Here is a 19,035-nt window from a genome sequence, read left to right as displayed (position 1 = left end):
CAAGTACCAGTTGTGGGAATAGCCACTTTTGTAATTCTTACTCATGGCATATTGTTGACATGTTTACCACACTTTCTTAAGATGATGATCTTGGCAAAATTTGAAACTTTTCTCAATATCATTATCTTTTACTAAAATCCAATAGTTCAGAGATACTGTACTTTATGCAAAATAAGTGCAAAAATTGGTTTTTAGCCTTTTTTGCCATGGGTCGCAAATATCTAAATGACTAGCCATAGCTTTATGGCTCAAATTTTTGCTATACATTATTTTTAGCCATTTATCTAGAATCACCTTTTTATCACTGTTAAAAATCTTAATCCGTTATCAAGATCCATGATTTTTGAGTACCAAAAGTACAGATTGTGGGGTGGCCAATTCTGTAATTTCTATACATGGCACAACACTGAAAATTTTACTATAAGTTGTTAAGATGATGACCTCTCGAGCCTTTTTTTGATATTATCCCTTGCTGAGATTCAGAGGTTCAAAGTTACCATACATATGTGCATTAAAGATGTGTGTAATATCTGGTCTGTGGCAAAAATTTAGTTTCAACTGGCATAGTGAAAACAGGGCAATAGCTCTGGGGTCATCAAACTGTGTGTTTAATTTCCATTTTTTTTCCACAAGTAAAACTTTGTTGTGCGTTTTCTGAATAATGGGCACTTCATACCTGTATGGGCTGTCTTGACATGGAAATTATTCGATGGTGCCACCTGTGGCGTAAGCACCTTACAAAGAATTATTTTGTCATGTGAAGATGTAGCCTAAAAATGCCTTGTCATTTTTACATAAAGTGGTGTTAGGTGAAACTGTGTTGGATGGGAGACAATTTTGTGTTAAAATATGCAGTACTTACTTGTTGTTTATACGTGTCAAAGTATCTAAATAAACTGTCAAAACTGTACTGACCTACAGCATTAATTTTGCATGGGGGATGTTTAATAAAGACTGGCACCAATGCCCAGATGTCATTTTATTATAAAAAATCATTCGTGCATACCTTTGTCTGTGTCATCCCCCCCCCCCCCCCCCCAAATTGCAATCCACTAGTCCTCCCTCCTTTGCCATTCTTGGAAAATGTGCAGGAAGTCATTCATTGACATACTCTTCAGGGTCACCGGTAAAGTTTTCGCTGCTTTGGCCTCATTGTTGAAGTGACATCTCTGAAGTTCCTTTTTAGCTATCAGTTTAAGGGAAAAAAAAGTCTCACAGAGCCAGGTTGAGACTATAAGGTTGTTCGGGTACTGTAGAGATGTGTTTTTGTACCAGGAACTCATAACAGCATTAGCAACTTATGGCATCATCGTGATGAAGCTTCCATTATCCAATGAGGTTCCTACAGTATTTGGGGGTGCCTTTTGTGTTGGGGGTTGACAAGTCAACAGCAGAAAACTTACTGAAATATGTCATGATCAGTCACGACAAGACACTTGTTTTTTGTATTTTTTTTTTCGAGTTGTTCTGACTCAAGCTCACTCCCTATTCATCAGGATTTTTGATGTTACTTTCCCCAGAAACAACTGTAAAATATAATTAAAAATGTCAGATTTGAGTTACAGCAGAATATGACTGTATTTTCACTGCACTTTCAGTTTGCCCCTAGTTTTTATTCTTACATGTTCGCATTGCAGAACCGAATTTAGTTTTGGAAGTGGTTTAGAACATGGCCTTTTTAATGAAAATTATTTTAAAAAGTTTGCAAACAATAGTTTTTTGTAAATGTGTACTAAAGACTACTATTTTGGGCTGTCTTATAAAGCAAACATAAAGTTTGTCCTCAATTTATAAACTGTGGGAAAGCAGTAAGAGAATAAAATGTTATGTTTGAAGACACTGTGTTGGTAATTTATCACATGCAAATTTTCAGGTTTAGCACACACTCATTTCCGAAGGTATAAAAATCTAAACTTCACTTTTTTTTAAGTGGCTTTTCTGACTGTGCCTCAAATTATCCATGTGAAAAATGTTCATTAAATATTTTTATTACTTCACTTAGGAGGATGCAAAAAGTTGTATATCTCAAAGGTTCCAAAAACTTAGGGATACACTGTTGAAAGCAGCGTCATGAGGTCAAACAAATGACTATCCCTATCTAAGTATTGAATTAGTGATCATAAAACTTTATGAATGTTCATTGGGAAGATGTGCGAATGTTCGCACGAAGCTTCATCAAAATACATGCTCATCATGTTGGAATGTCTAGACCACTTGTCATGCAATGTCCCAACTGTGTCTCTTTGTTATGTTGCAGCCATTAATGATTGCCTTTAATGAAAATTTATAAACACCATATAAAACTTCACTTCTTATTAGATTTCACTTGATTTTGCCTACCCGGTGCAGTGAAAATAAGGGTTCCTACACTGATCTTCTGAGTTGCTATATGGACATTGTAATGTTCACCTTGTTACATGGTGATACACACAGTAGACCTTATTATATTTCATTTTTTGTTTTGGACAGCTACTGAAATGTGTGTAACTTTTATCAGTCATAGATTAAGTATGTAAAGTTGTAATTTTAAATTAATTGTTTTGAAGAAAATGAGGTAGTTTCCCTTATGAGAACTGGAGAAAATTAAAATAAGTGTTGAAGAGCTGTTTATTTTGTCTGTCTTTTATTTAAGTGGAATATTAAAAACAATATACAATTACAGGAAGAATGTTCAGTACTTTGCCAGCTCAGATTTGTTATGCAATGAAGTATTGTGAGTTTGTGTTATTTAAACTGAATTCTTCTTGTGGTTGATGTAATTAGAACTGTCCGTTCCTTGTATCATTTTTCATTTTGACTTTAAGTCAGTAATGTAAGTTCTTGACCAAAGAAGAATACAAGTTGCACGAAAATCATTTTCATTTGTAGGAGCTGAAAGCAACCCACCTTCAGAAGAAGAATCGGATGAAAATGAAGAAGCCAATGAGGCCGCAAGTGAAGAGGAACCAGAAGAGAAGGGAAAACGAAAGAGAAATTCCAAAAAGTTGAAAACCAAAACTGCTAAAAGATTGAAGTAAGCTGCATTATTGTTTGTTTCAAAGTGTAGTAATATGTCACAGATTTCAGTCTCTTATTTTAAGATTTTTATGAATAATTTTAATGTGTGATTGCCCTCATGGTATGTTACTCGTACACACTTATTCCACATTAAAAGTAAACTTTAATGGCAGTTACGCTGCAATAACATTTTTAACACAAGTACTTATTCAGTTGTGGCTTTTATCTCTTTTGATACTTTGATCAAGTGATGTGGTAACGAATATGCAACTACAAGAGGTAGTACTAAGGTATAAATCACCTCAAAAAATTAAAGTTAATTAAATTAATTCATTTTTTCTTTAGGTGCCTGTCTGCAGTCTTAGTACACGTTTAAATTCCTGTACCACAATATCATAGCATGCTGCTAGAGGAGCCAAAACAAAATGAGCGGCACCCCAGATCACGTAAGAAACAGATTGACTGTCCTTACGGCAGAATAGGCAACCGTAAAAATAGTTTTCCCGTCGGTCAACAGATGTCGCAGGTGACGCTACAATGCTAACTGATCTGTCCGTATCGCAGAATTGTCAACACGTATCTTCGGTGACGTGAATGACGCTGATTTGTGTTCAGCTAGAGCGGTGCGTGCGAAATGCATTCGTCATACAGCTGACTGTAGACCATGATCGGCTATGGTTTTTCCCGAGTTTTCAATCGGAGAATGTAGATTAGCTCCTGTAATTCTACAAACCAAGTTTATTTCTACTGTAGGGATACTTCTCACAATCATATGCGAAATGAAAAGCAACACACAAATATTTCTCGTGAGTTACTGTTTAAAGGCAGACTGTATTGCAGTCGCATAGGTTTTACACTCGCCTTCCATGCCGTCTATTTCCTCTTTGTTATACAGCTCTTCTGATACGGATTATGGTGGTAAAAAAGATCTCCACATGCAGGTTAACACTAGAAAGTTTTCAAAATCTTCTCAACGTCTTTGAAATATAATCCGTTAATTTACTGACACATTTTGCACTGAGCAGTGGGTTTCGCGTCCTGACATTACCGACATAATTATTTATTTTGCATAGAGTATGTATACGGATTACGTGAGTTATAACGGCAATATATTTTTCACATTGAGACTGTAAATAAGTTTAAGAAACAGATTTTGCTTCCTTTCTAAGTATTTCTGTAAGTGTTCTTAAGTATAACCACATTTTGCATTTGATTACTGTTAGTTGTAAACAAATGTAATTTCATGTACGCACTTAACAACGATATCTTTGAAAAAAATTAATATTGTGAAACTTTAAATATCGTAAGTAAACAAAAAAGTTCTGTAATGGTAAACATCTTAACTTTGCGGTCAGCACATCTACTATTGTCACAAGCAGTACTGTTTTGCTCAGATTTAACACATTACTTCTTTCTAGTTAAATGTGGTACAGTGATCAAGGAAAGGCAATGAAACTTATTTGTGCAGCCTAACGGAGAATATTTATCTGGTACTTAAATACAATATGAATAAACTACATATTTTTTATAATTTTCAGTTTTGAGACAGTTCTACTACACTCGTCTTTGAACATTGTTCTGTAACTGTAATAAAATTTGCATTACACAAGATGATTCAAAATGAAAAGTCTGTGTTCTCCACATTCCTCATCGTCCAACCAGTGAAAGTTTTCAAGTTTTAATTTGATGTAATTAACAATCCTAAACTTTGTTTCTCTTATAAATAAACTGTAAAAAACAGGACTCATATGCCTGTAAACACATTTCAATAACATTGCTAAACTCAACAGTTGGAGTGCTGAGTCCCACTGAAGAATGACACAAATTCCCAGTTGCGTATTTTTTATGGAGAATAAATAATTCCCTCTTCTCTTGAAACTCACTGCTACATGTGTCTCCTTACATCTCAAACAACCATACCTTTCGATGCATATGTGTGCTAAGTAGCCAGCAAAATATGCTACTGAACACTGTTCAGAGGAAAGGTCTGGCTGTGAGGAAGACAAATACTCGTCGGCCTAGATGGTACTCCCTACTTCATCTGTAGAGGAACCAGGGGTGTTCGGAATTCCGACGTTTCCAGAGCTCTCCAACAGCTGAGATTCATTTAATAGTGCTTGTTCGGAACAAGCACCTTAGTGTTCTAACTGTTGGATTACAGTTGTAGCCTCCTTTCTGACGGTACACAGAAAATAAATTCTCAAGAGCATCTTGATTCAATCTGCTGGTCAGTAAAAATTTAATGCCAACAGTTTGTTCCTCAAGAAAAAACTGAGCAATAGCATTCACAGTCTGGATTAAACCCGTAATGCATGGTGGTGTCGTTATTTTACCTGTCTTTTTTTTTCAATTTTATTCATGGTACTTAAGACATTCTTTGCATTCTGTAGCGTTTCCATTACTACTGGGCAGTGTTCCGATAATGCACTTGTATATGGATTAAAGGAAAATGCTGTCCTGCTGTTCAGAACGTCAAACAAATTGTTCATACATTCTATAAAAGTAGCTGTGCTCTCTGCTGTATCACTCTGCAGTTCTTTAGTCGCTACACAAGTTCTGATAGCTGCAGCAACGGAGTGGCAGAGGACCTGGACTGCCATTTTTACATTCATTTTCTGGAATGAATCAGGTTGCAAATGACTGTCAGTGAGTTTTACCAACATTCCGCTTTTTTTTTTTTTATCAATGTCATATGTTTTTCTGACATCTTCGAATGAAACCACAGCGTTGTTGAAAATGAAGTCACCACTAAGCAGATTGTTTCGTATGCTTTTGAATAAATGTGGGACATCATAAATATAAAACAATTTCTGTCCATTTACAATAAAATAAAGTTTTTCAGGTGTAAATTCTTCACGACACTTCGATTACTAGCTCCCTGATCACAAATGACTAATTTTGGCTCTAGGTTTGCATTTTGCAATAAAATAATTAGTTCCTGTAAGAGTCCCAATAAATCCGCATGTTTTACTCCTGAATGAGACAAAAAATATGAAACAGGCAATTTCCAGTTACTGTAGATGCCTCTAATCATAAAAACAAGTGCATAATTTGCAGGAAGTGGTTTCCTTCCCCTATCACCCAAATCTTCTAGACCTTCTACTAAATCTAGATCTTTTGCATATTCCAGATGACGCATTATCAACATCTCATCAAAAGATACTACACATGCCTTTTCTAAATAAGTTTGTGTCTCAAATTTCTTGCTAAGTTGACTAAAAAGGTTTTTGTTAAACCCTGGTAGAAATTTTGTGACACCAATCCATCGTCTAATTGTGGACAGTCCAGGTAATACGATACCCAATTTTCGCAAAAATTTATATGCTGCAGGAGATTTGTAAAACAACACCAGAGAGAAATTTTTCTTGATAGAAGACCACGGATGTTTTTTGCTCTTGCACTGCATTGCAGCCTGTGCCCTGGAAAATCAGATGGGAAGCAGAAACTGCTTTAACACATGGGCAATATTATTTGAGCTCCTACAATGCAATAATCTACTCAACTTTTGACAAGTAGGAAGTTTCATTTTTCAGTGATCTGTTCATATTATGTATTTTCTGTTTCAGTTTTTGCTTTCTAGGAGTATCCTCATCATTATGATGTAGCATACAGAGTTTTCTTTTAACTTGTCTCGCAGGCATTTCTATGATTTCTTTCAGGACTGGAAATGGTTCACATTTTTGTGGTGTTGCATTTGTTTCTACCAGAAGGTGACTAGCTGCACTGTATGTTCTCCTTGGAATGTTCACTTTCAGTTCAGGTGATGACAAACTATTCTTATCACTAGTTCCCTCATATACTGCTGAAGAACCAGTGTCAGATGTAAATTTTACAGGAACTGCTGTGTGTATAAGCCGTTGTTTCGTACTGTTCATGAATGACTTTTCATCAAAATGGACATCACACAGCAGTCTATTGTGCAGTTTTTCGGGGTCCATATCCAGCAGTTTGACATTGATTGGCGACTCCATGTTTGACATTGCCTGTAACAATAACTATCTATCAGAAAAATACGATATATGTATCTACCATTAACACATTTAGTAGCTCAGTCTACATTAGCATGATAGAAAGGAATCTTTCATTAAGTATTTGCTAAGATTAAGAAAAGGCAAACCTACGTTTCTAGCATTTGTAGACTTAGAGAAAGCTTTTGACAACGTTAACTGGAATACTCTCTTTCAAATTCTGAAGGTGGCAGGGGTAAAATACAGGGAGCGAAAGGCTATTTACAATTTGTACAGAAACCAGATGACAGTTATAAGAGTCGAGGGGCATGAAAGGGAAGCAGTGGTTGGGAAAGGAGTGAGACAGGGTTGTAGCCTCTCCCCGATGTTATTCAATCTGTATATTGAGCAAGCAGTAAAGGAAACAAAAGAAAAATTCGGAGTAGGTATTAAAATTCATGGAGAAGAAGTAAAAACTTTGAGGTTCGCCGATGACATTGTAATTCTGTCAGAGACAGCAAAGGACTTGGAAGAGCAGTTGGACGGAATGGACAGTGTCTTGAAAGGAGGATATAAGATGAACATCAACAAAAGCAAAACTAGGATAATGGAATGTAGTCAAATTAAATCGGGTGATGCTGAGGGGATTAGATTAGGAAATGAGACACTTAAGGTAGTAAAGGAGTTTTGTTATTTAGGGAGTAAATTAACTGATGATGGTCGAAGTAGAGAGGATATAAAATGTAGACTGGCAATGGCGAGGAAATCGTTTCTGAAGAAGAGAAATTTGTTAACATCGAGTATAGATTTAAGTGTCAGGAAGTCGTTTCTGAAAGTATTTGTATGGAGTGTAGCCATGTATGGAAGTGAAACATGGACGATAACCAGTTTGGACAAGAAGAGAATAGAAGCTTTCGAAATGTGGTGCTACAGAAGAATGCTGAAGATAAGGTGGGTAGATCACGTAACTAATGAGGAGGTATTGAATAGGATTGGGGAGAAGAGAAGTTTGTGGCACAACTTGACTAGAAGAAGGGATCGGTTGGTAGGACATGTTTTGAGGCATCAAGGGATCACAAATTTGGCATTGGAGGGCAGCGTGGAGGGTAAAAATCGTAGCGGGAGACCAAGAGATGAATACACTAAGCAGATTCAGAAGGATGTAGGTTGCAGTAGGTACTGGGAGATGAAGAAGCTTGCACAGGATAGAGTAGCATGGAGAGCTGCATCAAACCAGTCTCAGGACTGAAGACCACAACAACAACAAGAGAGTTCTTTGTGTGCAACCTTTTTTGAACTTTAAATATTATGATTAAATCTGGGTATGTGGTTCTATGGCGTTTTAAGCCTGGTCAACAATGAGCGAACGAAAACAGGAAAAACTGCATTCTCATATGTGTAGACGAATTTGAGCAAACGACATTTAGTCTTGTTTGGTTCGTAAACTTTACTCGGTGTCCACAGTGCCTCTGAAGTTCCTGCAAAAGTTAAGAAACATGTGATTTCTAATCTCTTCTGTGTGACATTACTTGCTTCATAATTAAAACAAACATTGCCTATAATGTTGTTCCCCCTTTAGTGCTTAACTTTTCACAGTGAGAAACAATTAAGTAGCGAAAGCATAACATCAATGTTTGCAAGTGTTTGCATGATGAAATGCTGAGTCTGTAGTGTTCAATTCCATTCACCACTGCGAGACAGTAACATTCTGTCTTTTTCAGTACGCATTCGGTAGTGTTCGTTAGTGTACAGCTGGCCGTCGGTTTTTGAGCAAAGTATCAAAAGAAGTTTGCCTCGTCTCCCCTTTGGTGTTACCAGCACGGAGAGTACTCGTCTTCTTGCGAACTGCTTTATGTTGCTGCTGGTAAATTTTCTCGTCGGGTGTAATGAGGAGCCAGTGAAAGGCGTCGACCATCATATATGCAAAATTCTGGAATAAATTTAAGGAAGGCTGGAGCTGCAATTCAGTGATAAGTGCACTGGCACTACTTCCAAGCGTTTCACATCTACGTAACAAATTAAGCCTCCAACATATTTATTTTCCTACACCACTTTGTTTGCTTTGTCAAAACCATTGGGCAAAATAATCTTATCTCAATACCAAAGATTTAAATCGTAGCTCTAACTGGACGTCTGCGCGGACAGGAAAAATGCCGCCGTCCGTATGTGCACTGCATCCATCCACAAGATCATTATCCACATCTGCCAAGTTGCTTATCCACATTCTGTGATATTAACGTTTTGTAAATCAGTTTAACCCACCACTGCTCTGAAAAGAGACTTATGCCTGGCCTGAATTTTTGTCTGCTGATGTTTGCACTCGGTTATGATGTGAATTAAGGCTTGACATATTACAGTGACAGTCATTTCAAATTTAAATTCTTTTACTTTGCATGTAACTTATCGTAAATGATATAAGAGTGGCACAAAACGATGAAGTTTGGATTGTTGTTGAAAGGTGGCTGCAAATGCGGTAATATACAAGTGAAAGCGTGTTTTTCGAGCATATTTTGGCGGTGTCAACTTTGAAGAGCCACAGACGGCAAACCATAATTATGTTAAAAATTTACTTTGTACAGTTTAGAGATAACCCGCAAATATTCGCAACAGACGTACGCTTTTATCTGCAACACAGTTATTACTGGGGATATCCGCACTCGTGCAGACCTGTAACTAAAAGTAGTGTTGTTTTCGAGTGAAAGCTGTGTGAGGATTATTAGCGCACAGATAAAAAAAATTAAAATAGGCAGCGTCTATAGTTTGCATGCAATGCTCGTTCTCTTCTATTCTCCTCCCTTCATTCCTCTATAAACGCTTGTTCACACATATAAACGAATGTCAGTGAACATTGGCGAATTATCTATGAATACTCATTTGCAGCAGTGTAAACGAGGTTTTACACTCATTCACTTAGTTCGCTCTAGTATATACCAGGATTTAGAGGGACCGATGACCTAGCAGTTAGACGACGGCTATTATTCATTTATTTCACTGTTATGATTTCAGCTCTAGAGCCATTTTCAAGTACCAAGGGAAAGGTCTTGTAAGGTAATGCTTCTTAAGCTGGCACGTTCACAGGAGCTCAGTCCGTCAGTTCACCTGATGATGGCGACATGTATGATCGCCGAAATATTGTGCCCGTTGGACACTGTAGACCGGCAGTACACCCGTGGATATTTTGACTATCAAATACGCCGGGAGAAACTCAAGAATCGCTTCTTAAATTGTTTACCAAATGTTACCACACTATGCTTTGCTTTTTGTTATCCATATCTTATATTGGTTTCAGTATTCACATTGCACACAAAATGCCTCTACGGCCAAAATTACGATAGTGAAGTGAATAAACAGTTTTAAAAAGTCCAAATCGCAGCAAAGATTTCATTTAAAAATTATATGATATGATTCTGTACAGGAAGGGTTGCCACGTTATATCAGAATATAAGATGTACAAAATTTAGATAGGACCAAATGCTTAGGGCTCTTTAATAATTCTTACTCCCAACTAATTTATTGATTTACCTGAATTTAAAATCCACTCACATAACCTTTCTTTATCTTTGATGGGAAATCTGGACATTTTTAATTCAGGATTTGTTCGTCTACTCCTTCCACAGTTGATAAACTCGCAGGCCCTCGACATGATGACTGGATCCACTACCACCGGTATGTCATAAACAGCTCTACTTCACAGACGCCAAATAGTGGGAAGCTGCACGCGTTCGGCCGATGTTGCCACATATTTCACAGAACGGAGTGCCATCTAGTGGTTGATTCCACAAGTAAGGGTGTGACGCGGTTGCCGCCTGGCGGCCATTCCCTGACAATGGTTGCCTGCTAGACCAAGCGATCGGGCAATCTGTTTCTTACGTGATCTGGGGCAGCACATTAGGTGGGGTGTCGTATGATACAATATGTGGCCTGAGTAGTTCAAAGTGTATTGGGACTGCAGATATGTACCTGCAAAATAATAATAATAGTAATAATTACATAACTTTATTTTATTTATTTTCTTTTTTCGGTGTGATATTTAAAACTTCTTTCCCCTTAAGACAGAACTTGATTGCCACAATATAGTGCAGGATTAGAAAGGATGCTTAAAAGATTTACTTCAGTGTGCTACTCTATTCTCTCTTCAGATCACTTTTATTGTACAACTATAATTTTCTCAATATGTTAATTAGTTTCATTTATATTTGGCTGCCATTTACCTCAGTTTACATTATCTTCATTTATAGGAGAAAGAAATTGGCTCCTGAAAATGATGAGAAAGAAGAAGTCAAAGAAACACTGGAAGAACGAAATGTGTTGACTGAAGAAGAAGAAAAGAAAAAGGCAGACTCCTTGTGGTCCGGTAAGTTACTTTAATCTCAGAAATTATTTGCGTGAAGTTAATAATGTATTTAAACAGTTTCCTTGAGAGGCACACTCAGTACAAAAGTGTTTCACCACTTACGATTAGTGTATTTCATATTGCATGCAGTTAACATCCATAATTTTTAAACTGAATTGTTTTTGTTAATCACATTCTTAACTTCCTGTTCAAAATGTGTGGACGCCATAGGGAGAAGATGTTGTATATAATGCAAAGTCTCCTACTATATGGACCAAATAAATAGAGCTTGCAATGAGAGGAAAGTGTGTTTACCAGACTAGTCACTTTGTAGGGTTCAGTCTTCCAGAATGTCTGCTGGTGATGTATCACTGTTGCAGAAGTGTTATTGGGTTCAGCAGTAGTACTTGTAGAGGCACTTATGTCAACTTTTCTGATTTCATTCATGAAGTGAAAATATGATGATTCATTTACAACAAAAATAAAACAAGGTCACTTGTTGTATCGCATAGAAAACTGAAATTGACGGAAGAGGAGACTGCATTCCACAATTTCAGACTATAGCTGACAAGGTTGTAGATAAGTTTCCTCTTTTCTTTTCCCCTTTTGTAATACTAAGATACGAGAGCCTGGCTGAAATATGTAGTTAGTTTAGTCTCACAATAGGGTCATTCCATGTCGAATCAACACAGAAAAGACCATTTTCTACCTCACTATCTTGGATTTTATTGAAAGTTGGCACAGGTGTACTGTTGGTGTAGAATTAGAAAAATAGGAAATTTTACTGAGTATGTCACCTCGTTTATCAAGTACATAGCTGTCAAGTTATCCTAAAAGGACCCAAAAACAGGGAATGACAGTTTTCAGAATTGCTGTAGAAGCTTTTCTAATTGAGCTACAGCATTTTTCATGCCCTTTCCTATGGTATACAAAAATATGTAAATTAGTTTAGCAAATTTTTTTCAAAACAAGAGTTAAATTTATTTTTTCCCCCAAAAGTACGTAATTTAAAATTTCCAAATTTATTCCTGAGTAGCTAGTATTGTTGGAAATCACAGGGCAAAATACAAATTTTGGATGGATGATAATTTCTTCATTAGTAAATAAAATGAAGACTGAAGCTCTATTTCCAATAATTCAACTTGTGTGCTCGTGTTAATTAGTACAACATTACTAATATTGACATTTTCATAAAAATAAACATGAACACTGTTGTGATAAAGATTCAAGTAGGTACTCCAGAATAAAACTAACTATTAAGTAACAGGGTCTATTTATCATTTTAAGTTTGAAAAGGTTTCATTTGTTTAGTACACATCACTTTCAAGTATAAGTTCTTCCAGAAGGAACTTCCATTACTGAGACTCACAGAATATTGGCATGACATGGATATGAGAATGATGTAGGTGGCCCAGCTGTTAAAGAAAAGTTATTTTTGCTTCACCAAGTTCTTCATTTCGCTGTTAAGGCACACCTGAGCCACCAGTTCGGTTGATAGACAACAGTGGTGTCGCCTGACAAATCTGCTAATTTTAGTGTATCAAGAGATTTTCACTCATTCTTTTTTGCAGACTTCTGAACTGAAAGCAAAGCTTTTCACCAATATTATTGTTCTAGTTCTTGGAATGAATGTGTTCCTTTGGTAGTCAGTGCTTGTTCAAAGTGATTTTCGAAAAAACATTCTGAGTCAACATAGTCTTCTTAAGCTGAATATGCAAAGTCTACATTGATAATGTTTTCTACAGCCCATTTGAAAAGTTGCAGTGGGGTTTGTATTTGGTTTCCATAGGGTCTTTGCAAACTGACGCGAGCTGCCAATCTCTTTACAGATCCTCCAACCCTTCATGAGCCCCTTTGGCATGTGCTGTGGCAAAAAAAGTGCCACTCTGGTTTCACTTCAAAATCTTCCTCATGGAAACAAAGGGTTAAGATTTTTTTTTATTATTATTATTTTGTATTGGGCAGCAGGCCCATCAGAAAAGTTAGTTTTTTTAAAAAGTGTCTACAGCAACTCTGTTATGGTATGGTGAATCAGAAACGATTACATAACTAAGATGTTCAACTGTGTCTTCTTCTTTGAAAGATATAACAAAGAGTTGGTTTGTCCAGTGATAACTCTGAGCTTCATCTTGTAGAACTATGCTGTAATTTTTCAGAAAAATCATACATGACAAATTCCAACTCCTTCAGAATGTCTTTTGCGCAGTTAAGAAAATATCCCTGCTGCTTGGCAATGAAGCCATGCTGAACCAAAGAGGCAACTTTCTGCAGAATAAACCAATAAACTCTTCTGAATCTTTCTCCAAAGTCTCTTAGATTACAACAGTCAACTGAAACCCACTGATGAAATTTTACTTTTCAGTTGAATTTTGACCAAAATTTTATGTATCTCAGTTTCACCAGGACAGTAAGCACATTTCCACATGTTGCAATCAATAGACGATGGGTTACAAAACACTTTTGTGGGGCATTACTTGTAATTTTGAATTTTATCTTTTGTAATAGTTTCAGTTTAGTATTTTCTGTCATTAGTTTCAGTTCTGCATCTACATCGACACTCTGCAAATCACACTTCAGTGCCTGGCAGTGTGTTCATTGAACCACCTTCACAATAACTCTCTATTATTCCAATCTTGAACAGCATGCAGAAAAAACAAATGCCTATATCTTTCCGTGCGATCTCTGATTTCCCTTATTTTATTATGTTGATCATTTCTCGCTATGTAGGTCAGCAACAACAAAATATTAAAGTATTCAGAGGAGAAAGTTGGTGATTGAAATTTTGTGAGAAGACTCCGCCACAACAGAAAATGCCTTTGTTTTAATTGTGTCCACAGCAAATCCTGTATCATGTCAGTGACACTCTCTTCCCTATTTCGCAATAATACAAAATGTGCTGCTCATCTCTGAACTTTCCTGGTGTACTCTGTTAATCCTATCTGGTAAGGATCCCAAACCTCACAGCAGTACTCCAAAAGAGAATGGACAAGCGTAGTGTAGGCAGTCTCTGTAGTAGACCTGTTACATTTGCAAAGTATTCTGGCAATTAAACATAGACTTTGGTTTGCCTTCCCCACTAAATTTTCTGTGTTTTCTTTCCAATTTAAGTTGTTTGTGATTATAATTTCTAGGTATTTTGTTGAATTTACGGACTCTAGGTTTGACTGTTTAACAGATTGCTTTTAACACTCATGTGAATGACCTCACACTTTTCATTATTTAGGGTAAACTGCCAGTTTTCGCACCATACAGATATGGATAAAATCTTCTCGGTTTTCAAGCCACTTCAATTCCAATAAAATTTGTAGTGTTTCAAGAATTTATGTGTAAATTCTAGGACCACTCGGCCTTCCACCGTCTCGAACACACAATATTTTAGATGTGAGTGGGAGAAAGGAACCCTATCTACTACGCGTCACCTTCTGTGTGTGCAGATGTGAAACCAGTCACAAGCAAAAGGTCGACATGGCAGTTGAACGGCACTGACAAGTGCTGTTGGGCAATCCATGGAAGTCATAGTGAAAGCACACGGAAGAACCAAGGAACTTCTGGATTATTCTGTGCTTTTTGTAATTGTGACTATTGTTAGTGACAAAAGAACAATTGAGATTCTGAATTGTGAAAAAACTCTTATCTTGGAATTGCTGGAGGCAAGACATATTTTATGATATGTTTGCGGTAGAGACATGATTGTTAAGCCAACTCTTTTCTAAATGGACTTAAATCTGTTTCTAATGTGAGACGATAAGAGTTAATTACGAGAAGTTAAATGTTTATGTGTGAAGCGTGAATTTTGTTCTTATTAAGCTCAAATATACCAATAGTTATTGAAAAGTATTCTTTGAGTACTGAATTATTTCACAAGTGGTGAGAGTCTTTAAGGTTCCTGTAACTAGCATCATTCTTCAAAGAAGTAGTTTGTAGAGATTCCAGAAGCCAGCTATCCAGAGAAGAAGATTGGCTGTATACGCCAAGCAAGTCGACTCGTATAAGAGAAGTGGGAAGTTTACACACACACACACACACACACACTCACTCACTCACTCACTCACTCACTCACTCACTCTCTCTCACTCTCTTCACACACTCTTAGTCATCAAAAACGATAGAAGTTCTCCAATACAATTCTCGAGCCTTCGATGGCTAGCTCTGCCATCTTCATCAGGAGTAAAACTATTCGGGAATTTTATTGGAATTGATGCGGCTTGAAAACCGAGAAGATTTTATTCTGTCACGCCGCTGTGAAAGATCCAGAGGAAATAACTTTCCTCTATGATAAGGACATAATGTGCAGTGTGAAACTGCTGGAAAACTGTGCAAAAAGAAATCACATCTGCTGAGTTCTTTAGCATTTTTGCAATGCTGCTGGAACAAGGAGGTAATTCCTTGATTTGCTGTGGTGAAGCACAACATCCGAACTGCTGCAGTGGACACAATGTTGAAGAGGAAAAGTCATGCCATAGAGAGACAGCGGATATGGCAGAAGAGATATGAGCTGGATCTTAATGCCAGAAACTTGTTTTATTGTCATCAACTTTGTCGCCATTCGATTGAGAGTGGGCAGACATAGCCACAGCAGCACAACAGTGTGCTAGTTTGTGCAAGACAATGTATAAGCAGTGTAACAAGTTTGACCACTTAACTCGTGGAAGAACTGAAGTGGAGAATTATAAGGCCTACAGAACAGCTGTTAATCTCTCCAAAGAATTGGACAACGGCTCTGTGGCAATGCTGAGTAAAGGCCTTAATTTTTTCACCAGTCCTGTGACGTTTGCCAGTTTTGGAGATTATTAGTGGCGTAAAGCAGTGCATTCAGCAACCATTGCATGACACATCTGAGGATGTCAGACTAAACTGCCAGCCCTCCAGCTAAGCCACCAAAATCAAATATTAGCCAGGAGGAACGATGTGACTAGCACTTGTTACGTGACAAAGAGGACTTGGTTGTCTTGCCAGCTGACAAAGGAAATGCCACCATGGTTTCTGAACACTGAAGACTACCATATGAAGGTGCTAAATTTATATGTGATGATGCATGCCAGAAGCTTAGTTGTGATCCAACAAAGACCATAGTCAAGAGGACAGGGATGTTATAATAGGTATCTGGTTTACAAATGAAGTGGTGAAGAAATTAATGCCTCGCACTGCCAGACCTCCCAGGTGTTATGGATTGCCAAAGATGCATAAGGAACATGGTGTTCTTAAGCCAATTGTTACTGCAATCAGCTCGCCCATCTAAAGAGTGGCAAAACATCTTGCAGTATTATTAGTGCCAAAACTGGGTCATTGTGAACACCATGTCGTAAACTCTCAAACCTTTGTTGAAACACTCAAGAAAATGAAAATGGTCGAAATGATGTAATGGTTTGTCTGGACATGGTGTCACTTTTTACGAGAGTGCCAGTACTACAAGACATGCTGAATTTTTTGGCCTAACAGTTTCCATCTGGAATAGTCAAGTTGTTCCGTGAAGTTCTAAATACAACATACTTCTTGTACTGCAATGAATGTTACGAAATAGTGGATGGCACAGCAGTGGGCTCGCCAGTGTCTCCCGCAGTCACAAAATTCTTCATGGAGCACTTTGAGGATTAGTATCTGAACTCGGCGGTGTTGCATCTGTCTTTCTTCTGTAGGTACGTCGACGACACCTTCCTGATATGGCCTTATGGCGAAAATACACAGGTGGCTCACATGAATGGTGTACATCCCAACCTTAAATTTACCATTGAGATGAAGAAGGAAGGCAAGCTACTGTTCTTAGACGTTTTAGTTGAGTGGGCAGGAGGCCAGCTTGGTCATTCAGTGTACAGGAAACCAAGGCACACTGATCGGTATTTGAATGCAGGTAGTTTTCACCACCCTGTACAAAAGAAAGCAATCCTGAACACATTAGTATGCAGGGCCGAAGTTATTTCAGACGATGACCACCTACTGGTTGTATTGCTGCGCTTGAGGCACATGTTCAGTGAGAAAGTCTACAGCAAAAGAGAAATAGCAGATGCTTTCAGGTGTCACCGAGGAAGGACACCTTGTGAATCGGCAGATGATACCAAGCCAGCAGCTTCGTGCCATACTGTGGGGCAACGAACAGCAAGTTAAGGACATCTAATGCAGACACATGTATTGAGACCAGTGTTCTGGCCAGCCCCCAAGATCCCAAAACATGAGAATATTGCGCCTTGTTAAAGACAACATAGCTCTTTGTTCGCCTGGTGTGTATGGCGCCTCTTGCAAGTGCAGCAGCATCTATATAGGCCAGACAGTTTGCACAGTTGCGGAGCATTGTACCAAACACAAGAAGCACATTAAGCAAAGGGAGCTCAACAATTCAGCCATAGCTGAGCATTGTCTCGAAAACGGACACAAAATACGGTTTGAGAACACAAGAGTCGTGGCTTATGCGCCAACATACTGGGACTCGGTTATAAAAGAGGTGGCTGAGATTAGAACGAACCGCAACAATTTCAACAGAGACCAGGGCTACACACCAAGTAGGGAGTGGGGGGGGGGGGGCTTTGGATGTCAAGGAAGCAATGGCAGACACTTAACACTTGTAGGGAGGTGTAATCAGCAGTTTCAGACATGGTGCTGGCACCTTGGGCCACCTGACATCACTCGGTCCTGCAGCAGGCTGGAGCTGCTCAACTCGCCTTCTGCGCACGCGTTGTTACAGCCCTCTTTGGTTAGTGCCAGTCCCGGCACGACAATAATGGAGCTAGCTATCGAAAGCTCGAGAATTTCATTGGAATTGACGTGGCTTTCAAACCAATATGATTTTATCCAGTCATGCCGCTGCAAAAGACTCAGAGGACACATACAGATATCTTTTCTAAATCATTCTGCAATTTGTTTTGATCTTGTGATGACTTTACTTTTAAGAAACAGCAGGGGGCCTATAACGCTTCCTTGTGGAATGCCAGAAATAATTTCTGTTTTACTCAGTGACTATGAACTGTGACCTCTCTAACAGGAAATCATGAATCCAGTCACATAACGGAGACAGTTGGAATAAGCATGCAATTTCACTACAACCTGCTTGAATGGTACACTGTCAAAAGCCTTCTGGAAATCTAAAAATACAGAATCAGTTTGAAATCCCTTGTCAGTAGCATCCAACACTTCGTGTGTATGTAAAGAGCTAGTTGTTTCATAAGAACAACGTTTTCTAAATCCATGTGACTGTGTGTCAATAGACTGTTTTTGTCTTGGTAATTCATAATGGTTGAACACAAAATGTGCTCCAGAATCCTGCTGCATATCGATGTTAATGATAAGGACCTGTAATTTAGTAGATTACTCCTACTACTTTTATTGAATATTGGTTTGATTCGTGCAACTTCCCAGTTTTTGGGTACGGATCTTTCATCGAGCGAGCAGTTATATAGGACTGTTAAGTATGGAGCTATTGTATCAGCATACTCTGAAAGGAACCTAGTCGGTGTACAGTCTGGATTGGAAGACTTGCTTTTATCAAGTGATTTAAGTTACTTCACTACTTCTAAGTTATCCATGTTGCCAGCTGTTCTTGATTTGAATTCTGGAATATTTGCTTAGTCTTCTGCGGTGAAGGAATTTCAGAAAACCGTGTTCAGTAATTCTGCTTTGGCAGCACTGTCGTTGATAGTATTTCCACTACTGTCATGCGGAGAAGGCATTTATTGTCTTTCCGCTAGCGTACTTTACATACGATCAGAATCAATTTGGATTTTCTGCCAGGTTTCGAGATAATGTTTTTTTATGGAAACTGTTATAAGC

General features: G+C 38.0%; 1 protein-coding gene across 2 annotated transcripts in view; it reads left to right on the top strand.

Moving 5' to 3' along the window:
* The window catches only part of LOC126251638 (craniofacial development protein 1), a 65,642-nt gene that overhangs the window by 34,048 nt on the left and 12,559 nt on the right, over positions 1 to 19,035 (top strand). For both annotated transcript variants that reach the window (XM_049952185.1, XM_049952186.1), the window contains exons 3-4: positions 2,869 to 3,013; positions 11,183 to 11,298. In XM_049952185.1, coding sequence (XP_049808142.1) covers positions 2,869 to 3,013; positions 11,183 to 11,298 — 261 coding nt within the window. The remainder of the gene's footprint in view (positions 1 to 2,868; positions 3,014 to 11,182; positions 11,299 to 19,035) is intronic.

The sequence above is a fragment of the Schistocerca nitens genome, chromosome 4, assembly GCF_023898315.1.
Source record: "Schistocerca nitens isolate TAMUIC-IGC-003100 chromosome 4, iqSchNite1.1, whole genome shotgun sequence".
NCBI classification, from domain to species: Eukaryota; Metazoa; Arthropoda; class Insecta; order Orthoptera; family Acrididae; genus Schistocerca; species Schistocerca nitens.
This window is presented reverse-complemented; position numbering and strand designations above follow the sequence as displayed.